We start from the raw sequence: 18,647 nt of genomic DNA, 5'->3' as shown, positions 1-18,647 counted from the left end.
ATTTAACCGGATGATGGACAGGATTTTTCGAGAGTACAGGCTATTTGTTGGCACTTTCTTTGACGACATCATTGTTTTCTCGAAGAATGAGGCAGAACACAGAGATCATCTGCTTCAAGTCTTTTAGGCATTACGAGATCACACGCTAGTGATTAATGCAAAGAAAAGTGAATTTTTTCCTACCATGGATACACTTTTTGGGACACATTGTGTCAGCAACACAACAGGAGTGCAAATGGACCCGGCCAAGATAGAGACTATCCGTGATTGGCCCGATTTGAGGAATGTCCATGAAGTTAGAAGCTTCTTGGGACTATGTTCATACTACAGGCGGTTCATACGAAAGTTTGCAGAGGTTGCTTCCCCTTTGCATATCTTGACACAGAAAGGAGTACCTTTTTCGTGGGGACCCACAGAGGTGACTGCCTTTCAGACATTGAAAGAGAAATTGACTACGGGACCTATTTTGACTTTGCCGGACTTGCAGAAGTCATTCGAAGTATATTGTGATGCTTGTGGTCGTAGTCTGGGTGCGGTCTTGATGCAAGAAGGCCATGTCATAGCTTACGAGAGCCGTTTGTTCTCTAGGCCGGAGATGACAGCACAGATTTATGAGAAAGAGCTTTTGGCGGTTATCCATGCTCTTACTCAGTGGCGGCATTACCTACTCGGAGCGGATTTTATTGTCTTTACAGACCATCAGAGTTTGCGCTACTTCTTGTCACAGAAGCAGCTTTCGGAAAAGCAGATGCGGTGGGCGAACATCTTGTCACAGTTTCACTTCCAGATTGTCCATGTGCAGGGACAGAAGAATGTGGTGGCAGATGCTTTGTCTCGGAAACCGTTGGTTCTGGCTATTTCCGCGATACATCATAGGAGCTTCGAGGATATGGTCGATTAGTGTGCCACAGATACAGATTTTGCAGATATTTTCACACGGATACGGGATGGGGAGACAGTAGCTGGATACTCCCTTCGGGAAGGCTACTTGATGAAAAAGACTATGTTGTGCGTTACACAGCCGTTGAGGGAAAAGGTTATGACTGATTGCCACTGTCCACCTTTTATGGGTCACCGCAGCATTGCTACCACCATGAAAGGGGTAGAGAGAGATTTCTTTTGGCGGAGACTGAAGAAGGATGTGGAAGAGTTTGTGCGCAGTTGCTTGGTATGCTAGAAGGTCAAGTTTGACAGGCATAAGGCACAGGGATTGTTACAGCCTTTACCCATACCCACCCACCCGCCCCTGGGAAAATATTGAAATGGATTTCATTTTTTTTAATCTCCCGAGAATACAGAATGATCACGATGATTTTCCGATTACATGGCACGCCTGAGACGATTGTCTCCGACAGAGACCCCAGATTTATGAGTTTGTTTTAGAAGGCAATTTGGGAGAACATTGGGACGCGGTTGCAGTTCTCGTCATCGTTCCACTTGCAGACTGACGGGCAATTTGAGATTGCCAATTCAGTGATTTTAGATTTATTGAAGTCTTGTATCTCGCATCAGAAGACTCAATGGGAAAAGAACTTACCTTTGGTGGAATTTGCCTACAATAACACGATACACTCTTCGACGGGGAAGACGCCATGAGAGATTGTTGAAACTGCTGCGAAGGTTCCATCCTTCCTGAGCACGAAAGATTAGAAATTTGAAGCGGATGAATATTCGCGAGATTTGGATACGGCTTTTGCCAAGGTTCACGAGACTTTACAGAAGTCTCAAGAACGACAGAAAAAGGCAGCGGATCGCCATCGTCGCGACTGGAAACTGAAGGAGGATGATTGGGTGCTCTTACTTTTGAGAAGGCACGCCTAAGAAAAAAAAAAGGGAAAGGAGAGGCTTTTTCCAAAGCTTAGTATGTGATACTACGGACCTTTCCAGATTACTGACAAGATAAATGATGTCTCCTTCCGATTGGACCTGCCAGATACTTGGAGGATTCATAATGCATTGCATGTGAGTCTCTTGAACCCTGTTAAGGGTGATGTGCCTGATGATGGGGAGCCTGATGAGCAACCCGAAGTGGAAGAAAACGAGGAGATCCTTGTTCCTGAACAGATTTTGGCACATAATGATACGAAGAAAGGTAAAGTCCGAAGGCGGTTCTTGGTTAAGTTCAAGAACTTTCTTGCATTTGATGCGAAGTGGATGGAGGAGGAGGACCTAGCAGATACTCCTCGGATTGTGAAACTTTACCTCGATGTTTTGGTTTAGCATAGTCTACTCCAAACGGAACCCAGAAACTCAGCTTGGTCGAAGATCTGGTGCAGTGGGATGCACAAGAGGGGAGTCGCTCCACTCCTTTGTCAACAGATGCCTCGATTTTGATACTAAAGTCACTGATGTCTCTTTGAGCTTCAGGGATACTGAGAGCTGACAGTATTCTGCTGGATGACTTTATGAAATGGAATTCCTGATTATGATACTGATTTGTTCTTGACTTCTTGTGAGTGCAGGAACTGATAGCCGAAATGACTGCAGCATTTTGGTCTGATTGATCTCGAATAGACATGGTTGCAATAGGGGTTAGTCAATCGGACATCGATGAGGTCCCGATTGGACCTAGATGTGATTGCTAGCTACATTGCCGATAAATCATGGTCTAAGATCCGAATGAATGTTGAATGTCATGTGATGTCCTGTGATGTCTGGTGATGTCCTGTGATGTCGTGTGATGTGACTGTCGATTTTGTACATGTGCTAGATGTGTGTTCCTAGTACGTAGGTACTAACAGTCAGTGTCTGCTAAGACGGTTTATGGCTTTTGTCGGTTTTGCAGGCGTAATCGCGGTCGATTACAATGCTTTCAAGAGGGGGGTATGTCACAAAGTGATGACGTGGCGGACAACAGAAACCCTAATTTCTGTCAGAAACCCTAAAATTCCTGCAAACCCTAATTTTTGCCAAAAACCCTAAATTCCGGAAATCGCGGAGGCGGATTATTAAATTTTTTTTTTTTTTTTTTTGGAAAATGATGAGCGACGCGAATTTTGCTTTTGCTTTTTAAAAAAAAAAAAAAAGAGAAAAGACTCTCTAAGAGAGAGAGAGAACTGATGCTTTTGATTTTAAAAGCTTTTGGGGCTCTGCTTTGGGCATCCCTTGTAACCTTTAAATTAGTGGTGAGGGCCTCACTTCTGAGAGCATCTGGACGCAGAGTCTGAGAGTGAAACCCTAACCGCTCTCTTGTACTTTGATGATTGATTAATACAAAAAGAAATACCGAAAGGGGCGCCAGTCTTTGGGGCCAATATCTCTAGGCACGGAACTCCGCCGGGCCAGTGCAAATCTATTGTGATCTGTGAATTGTTTTGAAGTGGTTATTTGGTGCTGTCGCGGTTGATTCTTGACTCGGAGTGTCCAAGTTTGTTACAAGAGCAATACGGTGAAGTACTAGGCTGGACAAGACTCTTTTCCAAGAGGTCTTTCACTTGGTTCATAATCTCTTCATTCTGTGCTCGGCTCACACGGTAAGGTGGCCGGTTCGGTGGTGTGCTTCCAGGTATCAGATCAATGGTATGATCTTCAAGACGAGCAGGTGGTAACTAGCCTGGTAGGCCCTCTGAGAAGCAATCGGCGTGAGAGTGGAGAAAATCTTGGCGTTCTTTATCAAGTTTAGACATATTTGTCCTATTCTTATCACTCAATTGTTTCATAAAGATCGAGTAAACAAACAGACTGGATTTCATTAATTTAGAAATGGCCGAAGCCGATACAGTAAGGACAGTCTCGCCCTTTAGTTTAATGTCAAGTACAATGGTTCTGCCCTTCTCTGTAGTCAATGTCGCTTTCCTCTCCCGATAATTGACCACGGCGTTGTTCTTGTGGTACTAGGGAATCCCCAAGAGAATATCACATCCTTCCAAAGGCATTATGTAAAAGTCCTCATGCCCCAAATACCCGTGACAATGCAACCGAAGTTTGCCAATGACAGGTGTAATGGCTACGTCCCTGCCGGGTGCCGCTAGAACTGCCTCCGCAAGTGGTCCCATCCGATCGGGAGTGATCTCGAATTGCGCCGCCAATTCCGGTAAAATGAAGTTGGCCTTGGCTCCTCCATCAAAGAAGATCAGGGCCTCTTGGTCTTTCACTTTGCCCCAAGCTCGACAAAGTTCTGTACTCTCGTCCATGGTGTTGGGATCGGTACCCACACAATCTAGAACCAGTGCTGTTTTCATCTTGCCTTTTCTTCCACGTTCCTCAGCTGCTCTCGAACTCTCAAGCCTTTCGTCGTCCTTGTCATTCTGTTCTTTCTGTGCCTTTTTAGGGCACTTCGCGGAGATATGTCCATGTTCCCCACATCCAAAGCACTTCCCCTCCTTGATGAAGCGAGCTCTCTCTTGAGGAGTAAGCTTGGGTCGTGCATCCTTCGTTTCTGTGTTGCTCTTTCTCTTTCTACTTTCATTCGCTGAAGTCTGTTTGGCTTGTTGTGTCATGACCTCATCGGTGGGGTAGGTCAGACTGCCAGAGTGAATGGGAAAACTCCGTTTCGCATGACTCATCAACTCCTGAATAGAAGCTGACTTCTGTTCCAAGCAGTGATCTCGGATCTCTGTAGGTAGACCCAAGGTAAACCGCTCAATCTGTTCTCTGAACGAAATCTTCTTGAATGAAGAGGCGGGTAGAAAAGAGCTCCAGAATCTCTCGCAATAAGCGTCCACTGTATCTCTCTCGGTCATTCGAAGATGGTTCCAAGCAGCTCGTATATCGCGTTCATACTCTTGAGTTAGCCAAGAAGAAATAAAAAGCTTCTTAAATTTCAACCGTTTAACTGGCGCAGTCTTGTTTAAAAGAAGCGTCGACCACCAAGTTCGAGCGTTCTCCTGAAAATAAGAGGCAGCTCTCCGAATCTTGGAGTGCTTTGAGTAGCGTCCTCCCGCGAAAGCGATGTCAAACTGCTGTATAAAAGACAAAGCCTTCGAAGCATCTTTATATCCCGATAATGTGTCAAATTTCATTGACTGTCCACCTTCCTTAAACTCTCAGACTTTCTTGCTTTTATCTTCCAGAAAGTCATACTGGTTGGCTTTATAAAAATTCTTCTTGTTCGCATAAAAGTTGCCATCATCAGAGTCTGAACTGTCTGTAGACGAGTCCTCTGTGAAACTGTCACTCACTGGGCGAGATTTAGACTTTGCCTTTTTCTTGCCCTTTCCGAAGCGTTGTTTCTTGCTTCGCTTTTTGCCTTTTTTGTCTTCTTCGCTCGAATCCGAGGAGCTAGAAGAACTGTCAGAAGAAGAAGAAGAAGAAGAACTGGGTACTCCTTCAAATTGAACACGCTTCTTCTGTTTCTTTGCCTTATCAAATGTCGATTGATGACCCAAATAACCCGGGAAGTCAGTGCCTTTCTTATGCTTTTTGCCGTGCTTTTTAGCTTTGTTCTACGCGTCAAAAAGTTGAGCAATCCGTGCATCAACCACCTCTTCTAATTCCTTCTTTGAATATTTCTTGTGAACAGAAGGTTTCTTGAGAGTGGGTTTCAGGGGTGGTGTTGTGGTTTTCTGCCACTGCTCGTGCCCTTCTGTTTCTTTGCCTTATCAAATGTCGATTGACGACCCAAATAACCTCGGAAGTTAGTGCCTTTCTTCTGCTTTTTGCCGTGCTTTTTAGCTTTGTTCTGCACGTCAAAAAGCTGAGCAATCCGTGCATCAACCACCTCTTCTAATTCCTTCTCTGAATATTTCTTGTGAACAGAAGGTTTCTTGAGAGCGGGTTTCGGGGGTGGTGTTGTGGTTTTCTGCCACTGCTCATGCACTTTTTGAAAAGAAGTCTCGCTCATATATTTTGCCAATTTTGGGTCCTTCACAAAATTGAGCATCATCTTTGTTGCATCGCCGATCAATTGACGACGCTCCATCTCTCGTTGCTCCGCCTGAGTATGCCGAGGCGGACCATACTCTCTGCCTGAATCTTCGTTGTGATCCCTTCCCGCATCTCCGGATGCAGGGGGAGTCGACTGATCCTTGCGTGAAGCCATAGGTGCCGTGGAAAAAAAAATTGGGATCGGATTTCCCATAGAAGAGAAATCTGCCGTGCTCTGATACCATTGTAACATACTTGGACACTCCAAGTCAAGAATCAATCACGACAGCACCAAATAACCACTTCAAAACAATTCACAGTTCACAATAGATTTGCACTGGCCCGGCGGAGTTCCGTGCCTAGAGATATTGGCCCCAAAGACTGGCGCCCCTTTCGGTATTTCTTTTTGAATTAATCAGTGTTCAAAGTACAAGAGTGGTTGGGTCTCACTCTCTGCATCCAGATGCTGTGCAGAGTGGGAGCCCAAGTCACTTTTTTATTTACAAGGGATGCCAAAAGCAGAGTCCCAAAAGATTAAAATCAAAAGCCTAAAAAATAAAGCAAAGGCTCTTTCTCTCATAAGCTCTCTTGAGCTTATCAAATTAAAGCAAAAGTTTCTTCTCTCTCCCATCCTTTGCATAGAAAAAAAACAATGCTTTTCCCAGCGCAAAAAGTGGAAATCTGTCGTACAATCCCGTGAAACGTGCCGTAATTTCCGGGATTTTGCCGCACGGTGCCACGTCATCATCCGCAGGGTTTATGGTTAGGGTTAGGGTTAGGTTAGGGCAGAATTAGGGTTTCAGCAGCAGTTAGGGTGTTTGCTCTCGGGCAGCCACGTCATCACTTTGTGACAACACCCTCAACCACACGAATGCCACGACCAGAGAGAGTAAGCCTGGCGAGGTGAGCGGTCGACCAAAGTAAGAGAGAATGCCCGGCTCCAATGGAGACTCTCCAAACGAATCGAATCACCTTCCTGTTAAGGATTCCATGAAAGATGAATCGTAACCTCTTTCCCAAAGTGGAAGCAAGAGGACATCCAAGAATGTGTTCTTCCATCTTGCCAAAAACCACCTCCCAGATAGATGATTGCCAATGGCCAAATGAGGAAGTAACAATATGCTGACCGAGGTATGCAAACATCGAGTCCAAGGCTGAATTTGTTGCGCAAGTGTAGGCAACAACATAGCTTTCCTAGCAAGAACATGCCTGCACAAATTCAAGATATTAAGGCCACCAAGACATTTAGGAGTGCAAAGCTTCTCCATCGACATTAAGCGCAAGCCTTTTTTCTGAGCATGGGTCCACCACAAATGGGACATAATGTCCGACATAAGAGAATCAAGAGAACGACGAGGCCAATGCGTCAGTGGCAAAAGGAACTAAATATATGCCATCATGATACTCAGAACAATTCGCAGACGAACATGTAACGGCCAAGTGGATAACTTCTAGTAATGCAATTTGACATTCAAATGTTGCATAACCTAATCCACTTTCTAAGAGTGAGTGACAATCCATCCAATTGGATAACCCAAATGCCTAGTGATCACATTTGGAGAAACATCTCACCTGGCCACAATAGACTATGCCAATCACAAGAATGAAGAGGCAGAAGCTTTGATTTACAAAAGTTGACTCTAAGTTTAGCCGCAATGCCAAATAGTTCCAACGCTTCCATAATCATTGCAACATCAGCCTGCTGATTACGAGGCATAAACAACGAATCATCAGCGTAAGCCTGGCCAACGAAGGTACAACCCGAGGGTAACCACAGACCATGAAGACGCTCAACAAAGGTCAGGCGATCAAGATAAATCAACCGGGGGTGAGTGGCAATAGCATACAACAAAGCACTAAGGGGGCAACCTTGCCTTGCCCAACAACCAAGAGGCCAAGATTATGTTAATTCACCTTCCAAGATCCCCGAAGACGTGCTACATGCATACAAGAAATAAACCACAGTGGTCAATTTAGGACCAAACCCTAGGCACCTCATCGTGGCAGCAATGAAGTCCCACTGTACAGTCTCAAAGGCCTTTTCAATATCAACTTGCATAACCAACACATCCTGTTGAGTGTACTTAGCATACTCCATGCCAATCATAACATTAGCCAGATTGTCCATAATCTGGCGACGTGGAATGAAATCATATTGAGCCTTATGAAGTCCTGCAAAAAGATGGTTCTTAATGCGGTGCACCAACATCTTAGCCAATATCTATATCTTGTAAACCACAGGCACCAAAGTAATCGGGCGCCAGTGAGAACAATAAGTGTCTTTGACATGACATTTATAAAATGTAGGCAGGGCAAATGGCTAAAAAACCTATAAAAGAGTCACTTGGCCTTCGGACATCAGAACCCAGTACCCACAGAGGCATCTAGCGCCCACAACACCTTATCACCTAGCATTTCCATCGCCAGCACCCCAACATCATTAGCGTTTTGCATCAGATCAACCCAGCGTTTTTGCATCAATATTCAGCCCTAGCGGTTTTGCTTCAATACAACATCAGCATGGTGTATTCAACATTCAACATTTAGCCATTGTATGAGCATTCTCCAAGTAATCTAAAGCAAGTACTTGTTCTCGCAACAGAGCAAGGGGGTCCTTGAGGGTGGTTGGGACCCAACATGTGGTGGCGTCTCTCTCTCTCTCTCTCTCTCTCTCTCTCTCTCTCTCTCTCCCTCTTGTCTCTCTATGCCTCTCTCTTTCATTGTGTTCAGTTCTCTCAAGTGAAGTAAAGTAACCTTGTGTTTGTGCAAAGTACTAGATCTGAGTTAAAATCCTTAAACTCTTTGCTGCACCAAACATTGGTATGAGAGCTCTGGATGTGCTTCGGCTTTGTAACTCAAGGGAAGAATCAAGGACCTAAGAAAAACCAAGATTCCATCTCAGTTATTTTTTCTCAAAGAAGTTTTGTGACCCAACCCCGTACTCATTAGCCACTCCCACTCTTAGTCCATCTTGCATCTGGGGCTCTCTCGTCTTTATTGCTATTCATTGCACGAAGATCGACAACGGATACATGAAGTTCTAGATTTTGAGTACCATTAGTTTTTGTATCCACAAGCATCAAAGCATTCCGCATGAGAACTATAAAAAGCAAGAAGAGTTCGGCAGTTGTGTCTCACCCTTAACAGGGGATGTCATGTGCGCATTGCACTTGAGCCACGTGGACAAGCGACTGCTACAGGTCAGGATCAGTCTTAGTTAGCTTAGGATCAAGCCTCGCACTTTGTGAGCTTCTAGAAGGAAGCGCATGATCAGGCACTTCATAGTTGCATATCCTCACTTGCACAATACAATCACTTAAGCATATAGGCATATGACTAGTCACATAAGTCATTTATTGATAAGTGACTTTGACATGACATTTATAAAAAGTAGGTACGACAAAATGGCAAAAAAACCTATAAAAGAGTCACTTGGTCTTTAGTTTTTAGGACATCAAAACACAGTATCCATAGGGACCCAACGTCCACAACACCTCGACACCTAGCGTTTCCATCGCCAGCACCCCAACATGATTAGCGTTTTGCATAAGATCAGCCGATGTTTTTGTATCAGTATTCAGCCCTAGCGGTTTTGCTTTAGTATTCAGCCCTATCGTTTTTGCATCATGTCGGCATCAGCATGGAGTATTTAGTCAGCATTCAACATTTAGCCATTGTATCAGCATTGTGCAAGTAATTCAAAGCAAGTACTTGCTGTTGCAATAGAGAAAGGGGGCCCTTGAGGGTGGTTGGGACCCAACATGCGGTGTCGTCTCTCTTTTCTCTCTCTATCTCTCTTTGCCTCTCTTTCGTTGTGTTCGGTTCTCTCAAGTGAAGTAAAGTAACCTTGTGTTTGTGCGAAGTACTAGATCTGAGCTAAAATCCTTAAACCCTTCTGTTTCACCGGACAAGTTGTAACTTTGACACGTGATCAATAAGATAAAGAAATACCACAAGGAGTGCCTAGTTGAGGGGCTAGTGCTCCTGAGGCACATCAACTTGATTACGATATGCGTCCGACAGCCTCGCTGAACACAGCCATTAGACAGTTGAAGGAGATGAGAAATCCTCCACAGAAAGCAAAACCAAAGATAAAAACAACGAAAGCATCCAGTAAGAAAGATCCAACTCAATGGCTGATCAAATGTAGCAGATGCCACCCTTCCCTGGATTTTTAAAATTAAAAAAACACTCTTTTTAAAAAAGGAATGCCCCGACTCTATTGCTTTATGGAAACCACCATGAAAGTGGTGGGATTCAAACAATTGTTTTCTTCACCATTGCTTACACCTACATATGAAGCACAGGTTTTGAAGGCTTGGAACCACTTAGGAACGAAGAAGACAAATACTATTCTGTCATACAACCAACAGTTTTGGGATACCTTTCTTCCACGGGCTTCTTCAAAATGATACCACTTGAGGAGCAGATGGAGAGGTCAAAGGAAATTTCCGTTTAATGATGACAAGTATGAAGAGGAATCGTAAGTCAACTTGCAAAAGAAGAAGAAAAGTCAAGAGAAGAGGAGAAGTTTTTAACGTCGTAGGAACAATCTCAAGAGACCTGTAAGATCTATCTGACAGGGCTTGAACTCAAGACCACCTTTTCAAGAGGGAACTGAAATAATTGAGAGAGACGGCTTGGCAAGAGGAAAGTTGAACCAACCGAACTCAAGAAAACTTTGGAACAAAGATTGGGATTGTTCAAGGTAAGTGTTTCATTTTCTGCGAACAAGGACATATTTCTGCAGTGTCCAACCAATGGGAAGGCAAAGAAGCAATGGAAGAAAGATTGGGATTGTTCAAGGTAAGTGTTTCACTTGCTTTGAACAAGGACATATTTCTGCACAGTGTCCCACCAAAGGGGAAGACAAAGAAGCATAAGAAAGAAGCATAGTTACCAGGAACGGGAAACCGGAACGGGAACGCGAATCGGGAACGCGGAACAAAATGCCATTCCCTGTTACGGGTACTCACATTTGAAACACGGAACGGGGATTCGGAACGGGAACTTGGAATGGGAACGGGGAACGGAGACCTGAAAACGGCGATTCCCTGTTACTATGGAAAGAAGAGATGTGGAGTGTGGAAAGGGCCGGCATCAGCCGAAGAACCTGAAGCCAAACCTGCTGTGCCATGGGGCAGTCCCACAAACAGTGACGTTGGCTCTCCAAAGGATGGCCGCAAGCTGCACATGCTGCCGAGAAGCCTCTTTGTACTAACCAACTCCCACTGTTGCTCTGTGTGCAACTAGCCACTGAAACCTAGTAACTCCTTGGCTGCCCGCTGTCCCACAACCGCTCCTAAAAACCTGACAAGAACTCAGCTGTGAGACCCTCCTGCTGCCAGTCAAGTGCTGCAGCAAGACGAGCCTCCCTCTGTGCTGCCAGTATGTGACGTCCCAAGCGAGCTGTGCACTGGAAAAAGGGAGTCCCTGAGTGGTCGGCTGAGGAGAAAGGATCCCGCCAAATCCACTCTCCCCAGTCCCACTGCACTCATGCCTGAGGGGCCAGGGCGGCTCTCCCAAGCCCAAAGCCGCCAGTGTCCTGTCTCAAAATCTGCTTGGTTAGAATCTATGACACAAGTCCTCCCACAAATGCCCACAACTTGAATCCTCTGAAAACAACACTCTTCAACCTGTGGAGCCTCTATTGCGACTATGTGAAGGTGACCCTCTCCTTGAACCTCAAAGAACATGTGGGGTTCTGACTCCGAGGAAGCTCGAACTGCAATGAGGACCTCCAGCCGCGTGAAGGTCCCCATCCATTTGGGCGCTACTGCCTTTAGAGGGGTAAGCCATGCAGTGGATATAGCCTTTGTAATATCCTGACACATGCTCTGCACTCCCCTCATGCCTCGTAACTGTATGCTCTGGGCAAGCCTGAAAACTGAAGCTAGTCACCGAGAGTGCGGATTGGACCCTCTGCCATGGGACCCCAAGAAACGTGAGGCCTGCTACCAGCCAGGTGCCTCTCTGTGTGCAAATTATGGGGTTCCAAACAAGAGGCTGCCTCAAGCGCTCCTCTGTGCAAGTGGGCTGATGCTGCTCCAGGCCACTCCTACACTGCCCCCTGGACCTAGGCAGGCTCGCAACAAATCGGTCCTCCAACCTCCCGCTCAAACCAACTTTGCGCATCTCTGTAAAAATCCACCTGGTGGACGGGCTCCAATGGCCGCCCGCATGAGGGACTTGAGTACAAATCCGGTGAAGCAATAGATCCTGCCAAGGCTCCTCCCTGGAAGCAGTCCTTTGATCACAAGCTTCCCAAGGAGGGCTCTGCTGTGGTGTGCTGGGTCAATGATCCCCAGCCCTCCTCGAGAACATGATAAGGTGATGACCTGCCAGGCACTTTGGCCTGGGCTAGCTGGATGTTGCGCGCTGACCACAAAAAAATTCTTGATCAGCCTCTCCAGCTGGCTGATGCAAGAGCTCAAGAAGATCTAGCAGGACATGATGTACCACATAGTAGCCAACAACACCTGATTGGCCACTACAACTCTGCCTGCCAAAGAGAGCCGTGCAGAACTCCAATGGACAGGAGGAGGGGAGCAGTCTGCTGCTCTGGGGACAAGTCCAAGCCAACCTAACAACCCAGAAGTGTGCAGAAGTCCTTGGGGGGATCCACCTGAAGCCCTCACCCGGCGACCAATCAGGCGTAAGAGCACTGCCAACCTAGAAAGCCACTGTCTTCCTCCAGTTGCAGTGCTCCTGATGCGCATCAAAACACCTCAAGAGCCTGCTCACACCTGTGCAAATTGGACTCATGGCCCTCCATGTACATGGCTTCAGCAAACTCAGCGTCAAGTAGCACCGCTCCCCTAATGGGGAGCTCTAAACCACGCAAGCCAAGCTCCTGTGAAGTCAGCTCATGGCCTCTGCATAGAAGAGAAATAGGAAGGGGGCAAGATGGCAACCTTGTCTAACCGATCGCGTGAGCGTGAATCATGCCCCTCTTCCTCTTGCCAAGAGTACCTGATTGTGCGCACATCTGTAGAGGGCTGACACACCTCTGATCCAAGCATTTGAGAACCCCATCCTGCGTAAGTTCCCTCCAAGAAATCTCAGTCAACTCTGTCGTAAGCCTTCTCAAAATCGAGGAGTATCAACAAGAGGTGGTGGTGGAGGCAAAGGTAATACAATAGGTCTGCAACCATTTGACAAAAAAACACCACTAAGAGGGATAACAAAATCTCGGCTGATTATTGGAACCTCTTGAACTGTCAGGTGCTAGAGGAGGTGACACGTGGGCATCATGATTTTCAAGAACTGTTGTCAAACTGTGCCGAGAATGCCTTGAAAGTAAATCTTGCAACTTGTTAACAAGAAATTGCAAATACGTGCTCGAATCCATAACGTCATGTTGTATGTTGATGTAGAACCCGTTTGCTATCAGAAAGCAAACGACAGACTCTCTGTTACCATTGTAAGTGGGAAGACACCATGTGCTGATTGAAGAACAAGTAGAACATAATCTGCAACACTCACACACACGTGAACGGAAAAGAAATTTCACATGTGAGTCCCAGAGTGGCAGAGTTCCAATACCAGAGTCACTGGTCCCTAACTAGGCGCCCCTTACAACATTTCCTCTTTACAGTTACAACTACCCGTGAGAGCCACTTGCCAAAGTGTTAAGAGTGAAAATAACTCCCCCTAGGCTCATATTTAAATGCCCTTGGCCTTCTTTTACTAGAACTCGCAAAACTCATGTGCTTTCTTAACTGCCAAAAACTGCCCCGCCACCTGTCTGTACGGCATGCCACGTCAGCTTGTGTTTTCTATTGCAAATGCGGCACGAATCCTGTCACAAATCTTGGGCCTGTACGTCGAGATCTTGGCCCTTGGGTTCGGGTCCCACTAGGGTCGCGTCCTTCTCATCTCTCTAAGTCCACTCTTCGTCATGCCATGTCATCCAGTTGTGACACTTAAGTTGTTGGACGAGGTGGAGAGGTGCTTGCTGACATGGAGAGGAGCTTGTTGCTTGGCAATATGAGGTGGTAGTACATGCATGGTAGGTGGACACAGGAGCTCTTTATGCATGGTAGGGGCACATAGGCACTCTTTGCATGGCAGTTGGACTCACCAGCCCATCATGCATGCCCACATCATGCATGACGAGGACACACAAGGTAAAGCGACCCCTACAAGTGGTAGATATGTGCTAGGAAAGGCTCAAGAGCTGTAACAAGGAGCTCAGTTGCAGAAGGCATAACAAGCCAAGTGGCTCAGTTGCATGGGCTACCAACTACTAGATAGCACGATTACCTCCGATATTTGGCCACACCTATCTAACGACCACAAGCTAAGTGAATGTAGGTTATAGTTCTCAACTTTGGAGGCGCCATCTCTCCATGAGAGCTTCTTATACGTACACTGAATCTTTAGTGGAATAAACAAATACCGCTAGGGGCGCCTTAGACCTATTCAAGGGTCAATACTTTGTGAGAGGGGAACTCCGCCCCTCTTATCTCTCATCCTCTCTCTCTCTCTCTCCATTCCACATTATTCTCCCCATCTCTACTATGTTGTGTATGAGCTAAATTCTTCCTTCTTCTATTGTGTTATGCTATCAATTGTGTATGCTAGGGTGTGCGGGCAGCAGGACAGGCAGGTTTCAGGAGAGGTTTCTCTACTCTTGATCATATTCTGACACTCACAGCCATTATTGAGGAGGGGAGATTATGTGGGAGACGGCTCTACTGTTGCTTTGTGGACTTCTGCAAAGCCTTCGATACAGTGCCCAAAGCTAGATTGATGCACAGACTGCAGGAGATGGGGGCACCCAAAGAGTTCATTTGGGGGATCATGGCTCTATACAAGTCAGTAATGGGGCATGTACGCACTCCAAAGGGGATTTCTGATTTGGTTCACTCCACTATTGGGGTGAAACAGGGCTGCTCGCTATCCCCTACACTATTTGGCATATATGTGGATGAGGTTGTTGACTACATTGAGAGGGACGGTGATAGAGGAGCACAGTTGGTAGGGACATGGATCCCACTATTGTTATATGCTGATAATATTGTGTTGATTTTTGACTTCCCGGAGGGGATGCAATGTCATTTAGATGCTTTGTACACATTTTCCCACGATAGTGGATTGTGTGGGGAAAACCAAGGTTATGATGTTTAACACCACACAACAGTGGGTCAGGAGGTCAGCACCCACTTTTACATATGGTAAGGAGATGGTGGAGTATATAGATGCATACGCCTATCTTGGGGTAGTCTTCAGTGGACCGGTGTTTTCATTGATTCTTCTTCTTCTCGTGCTTAAAAGTCAAGTTTTTCTGTCTGCCACTGCCTGGCTAGGAGCACCAGCAGGTTTCTATCAAGGGGGTTGAAGAAAGACCGCATCCATGGGTCAGAAGCCAGTGTAAGGGTGGTTGGTAAATCGCGTATTACAGGTTTAAATAGTTCAAACGGGTCTTAACGTATTCAATCAGTAACCTTCAGATTCAAAAATAGAATTCTTATGAAACCGGCAAAGTATCACACACAGAAAGGATCTTAGAACTAGAGGAATATGCAGATGGTCAGACGTTTAAGATGATTGGCTTGCAATCATGTTGTAAGGTAATGATCCTTTGGTGAAGTGCAATATTGGTATCTACCTTGTCATGCCAAGGAGAGCGCTGCAATTTGCAAGCTTCACGATATGGAAGTCAACTAGTCCATTGTACCCTTTGGAAGAAACTGATAAAGAGTGTTGCCACTTGCTATTTATGCTTCAATTTGTGACCGATGGTATCAAAGTTTATTCTTAGACTAGAGACAAGGTCAGAAGAGATGGAGTTGTGAGAGGCTCTTGGATCATAGAAGATTAAAGTTGCATGTCCTTGAATTTTTCCTTGTGCTCTTTATAGTTCTTTAGATGAGTCATGAATACACGCATCATAACTATTGGGTACAAGGCCCACATAAGGTCGAGGTTTCTTAGTAGGTTGTTTCTCATCTGCTGAGTCTTCTGAGCATAAAGGACACCGTGTTAAAGCATGCCCTATCTGAAAGCATCCAAAACATCTCCTTCTTGCTGTAAGGTTTCTCTTTGCTGAGGGGTAAGTAGGTTCTTGAAAGGGTGGTGACTCTGGTCTTTTTTTGGAGTAAATTTGGGTCGAGTGGACAATCTATTGTGGAAGCTTTTACCTTTTCTGGCTCAAACGTAGCTTTTTTTCATGATAACATCCAGCTGTTGCATGCTCCAGTCAGTTCATGGATTGTAGCAACTTACTCCTGAAGAAGTGAAGGTAGTCCGATGGTGTATCTTTCATACTGGCCTTGCTAAGTCAAATTCTTGAAGAAGGACACAAGTAGATACGTATCCCAAAACGTTTGATTACAGCGTTCCACGGTGTGTGGAAACCATCTTCAAATTATCTCGTTCGGATATCAGTTGTCCTTAAAAAGTCGGAGTAAGATAGTTACGAGCAGAGATTGGTTTAAACCCTTGCCAAGTTCAAATTATCCCATTCGGATATCGGCTGTCCTGAAAAAGTCGGAGTAAGATAGTTATGAGCAGAGATTGGTTTAAACCCTTGCCAAGTTTTTGGAGCTTAATTAAGGCTTTGTCGATAGAGCACTCCACCATTGCATATCATCATCTTTCAAAAACCCGCTGCTCGGATTATTGTAAATTCTTTTGTATAATTCCCTCAGAGAAGCTTTGATATATGTCTTTTGTATAAATCTTGTGTGATGCTTTAACTAAAGGTCTTGACCACATTTACACTTTGGACCGTCTCCGCTTCTGCAGATTTTTACTTAGTTTCAATTGAGCAGTCTTGTCACTATAAACTTATTAAGGAATGGTTTTTGTGATTTTTTGTGACCTGTTTGTTGAACATTGATGCGCTTAGGCTATTCTTGTGGCCAGTAGAAATAGCTGAACTTAGTTGTGAGAAGAATGGAGCCTACTTTTTGCAGGCTAGATCTGATTGATAAACTTGATACAAAGCTTCAACTGTTAGAAAGTGCTGAGCCTTCAACTTGTTCTTCTAGACATCCATTGTCTGTAGAAGGATGCAAAACCATTCCGTCTGCAGTTGTTTATCTGAGGTTTGTCCTTTGGTAGTGATTTAGTTGTGTCAAAACGTACATATAAGGCATTGCATATATCTACCTTGTTGTCTTTTTGTCACCAAAATTATAGGAATGAGAAGAAACGATGGAAAAGGCAGTTACTGTTGAAGAAAGCTTTACGAAAGCTTGATGTGGTTGAATCTCAGAATTCAAGTAAACACATACTTAGGAATATTCAGCTTGGACCAAGGGCACGCTATTTCTCTCTCACGGTAGACATCAGTGCTGGAATTAATTTGAAAAAAAACTCAGATCTCTTGAGCAGCCTCTGTGTTGGATGCTTGGTTTCACTCAAGTTGTGAAGTAAACTATTTTTGATGCTGATAATTCAGCAACATCCAGCTTAAATACTCTTTTGACACTGGGAGGTTGCTTTCCATTTGTTCTTTTCTTTCTTAATTCTATAATAGTTTGTGACTGAGTACTTTCATTGCAATGATTAAACTAAGTTAAGCTAGCTTGCTTTTTTAATTGTTCTTCTGAATAGAAAGAAGAGGAAGACATGGTAGAAGAACTACTTTCAAGACCAGATTTTGTTGATGACGAAACATCGGAAGGAAACAGCACAACCTCTTCCGTATCTACAGTAAGCTTATACAATGTTTACCTCGTGGTATTTCATCTATAATACACTCCTCTTGATTTTAGTTAGTCGTGAGATTGGACTGAACACTTCCTTAATCTTGTCTTGGTTTCCGCAGTCACTTTTATAATCTCATTTTGACAAGAAAAACAAAAACTCAGACAATCTAGAAAATAACCAAATCACATCCAATTGTAAAACATACAAGCGTTGTTGGGATGAAGCTAGTGAAATCTGAAGAAAATAGGCTAGGAGTAAGGGAGGGCTTGGTACAGGTCTCAAGGTGAGTAGCTAGGTTTTTAAGTGCTAATAGCAACCAATAGGGAGAACTTAAGTGGACTTGGCAAGTCTTTCCAAGGCAAAGAAGAAAACTTTGCGTATGGAAGTTTTAACCTATGAAGTTTCTTTTTCTTTGCATCTAGTATCATTCAATTGGTGTAGCGGAGATAATGTATCATTCTCTCTACAGTGGGTTCTCCTCAATGAAATGTGCGTGAAACCTCACTCCAATGAATGAAAATACTGAAAACGATGTACAACAGAGCGACTCAACAGTAGAACCTGAACAACATGGGACCTGACTAACTTAAATGAACCAGTACAGACTGTGGCATGGCAGCACACTCAACTCCAACCCCAGAACTCATGGGTACAATGGGGGTGTCGAGGCTCAAATGTGCAGGGATGGTGCAGACGTGCTATGCCTGAACTCAAGACGCTAGACTCAAGACGCTCCACCATACTGTAATGGAATTGGCCTATTAACTTGATAGTAGCGGAAATTAAAGAGAGTACTTTTGAGAAATTACTTTGTGAGCATAGCGGGTGATCATAATTGAAGATAGCAATCTGGATGTTGCTCCTGCATCCTCTGTAAGGAAGCAACGCCCCGTCGGAGACGCTGTTTCTCCTCTCTCGCTGCAACCAGGCGAGCCAAAGACTCTTGAAGAAAGAATCGACTAAGCTAAGCTAGTCCTAAGGCCACTCTGTCAGCAGAAGAATCCTGCATGTCTAATCTCTCTGTCCAAAGAGCCTCCACTCGCTCTCTAAGCGAAGAGTCTAGCAAGACCCTCTCAGGGATGCGAAGCATCGTGCTCCCCCTCCTCTGCCTATCTGTCACTGTAAGGATCACTAGTGCATGCTCCGAGAAGGAAGTCCTTGCCAACTGTCCCACCCAAGTC

General features: G+C 45.0%; 1 protein-coding gene across 8 annotated transcripts in view; it reads left to right on the top strand.

Moving 5' to 3' along the window:
- The window catches only part of LOC147444167 (uncharacterized), an 84,287-nt gene that overhangs the window by 7,227 nt on the left and 58,413 nt on the right, over window positions 1–18,647 (top strand). For all 8 annotated transcript variants that reach the window (XM_086526879.1, XM_086526878.1, XM_086526875.1 and 5 more), the window contains exons 3-5: window positions 16,728–16,859; window positions 16,954–17,095; window positions 17,371–17,469. In XM_086526879.1, coding sequence (XP_086383005.1) covers window positions 16,728–16,859; window positions 16,954–17,095; window positions 17,371–17,469 — 373 coding nt within the window. The remainder of the gene's footprint in view (window positions 1–16,727; window positions 16,860–16,953; window positions 17,096–17,370; window positions 17,470–18,647) is intronic.

The sequence above is a fragment of the Adiantum capillus-veneris genome, chromosome 13, assembly GCF_014529385.1.
Source record: "Adiantum capillus-veneris isolate H3 chromosome 13, ASM1452938v2, whole genome shotgun sequence".
NCBI classification, from domain to species: domain Eukaryota; kingdom Viridiplantae; phylum Streptophyta; class Polypodiopsida; order Polypodiales; family Pteridaceae; genus Adiantum; species Adiantum capillus-veneris.
This window is presented reverse-complemented; position numbering and strand designations above follow the sequence as displayed.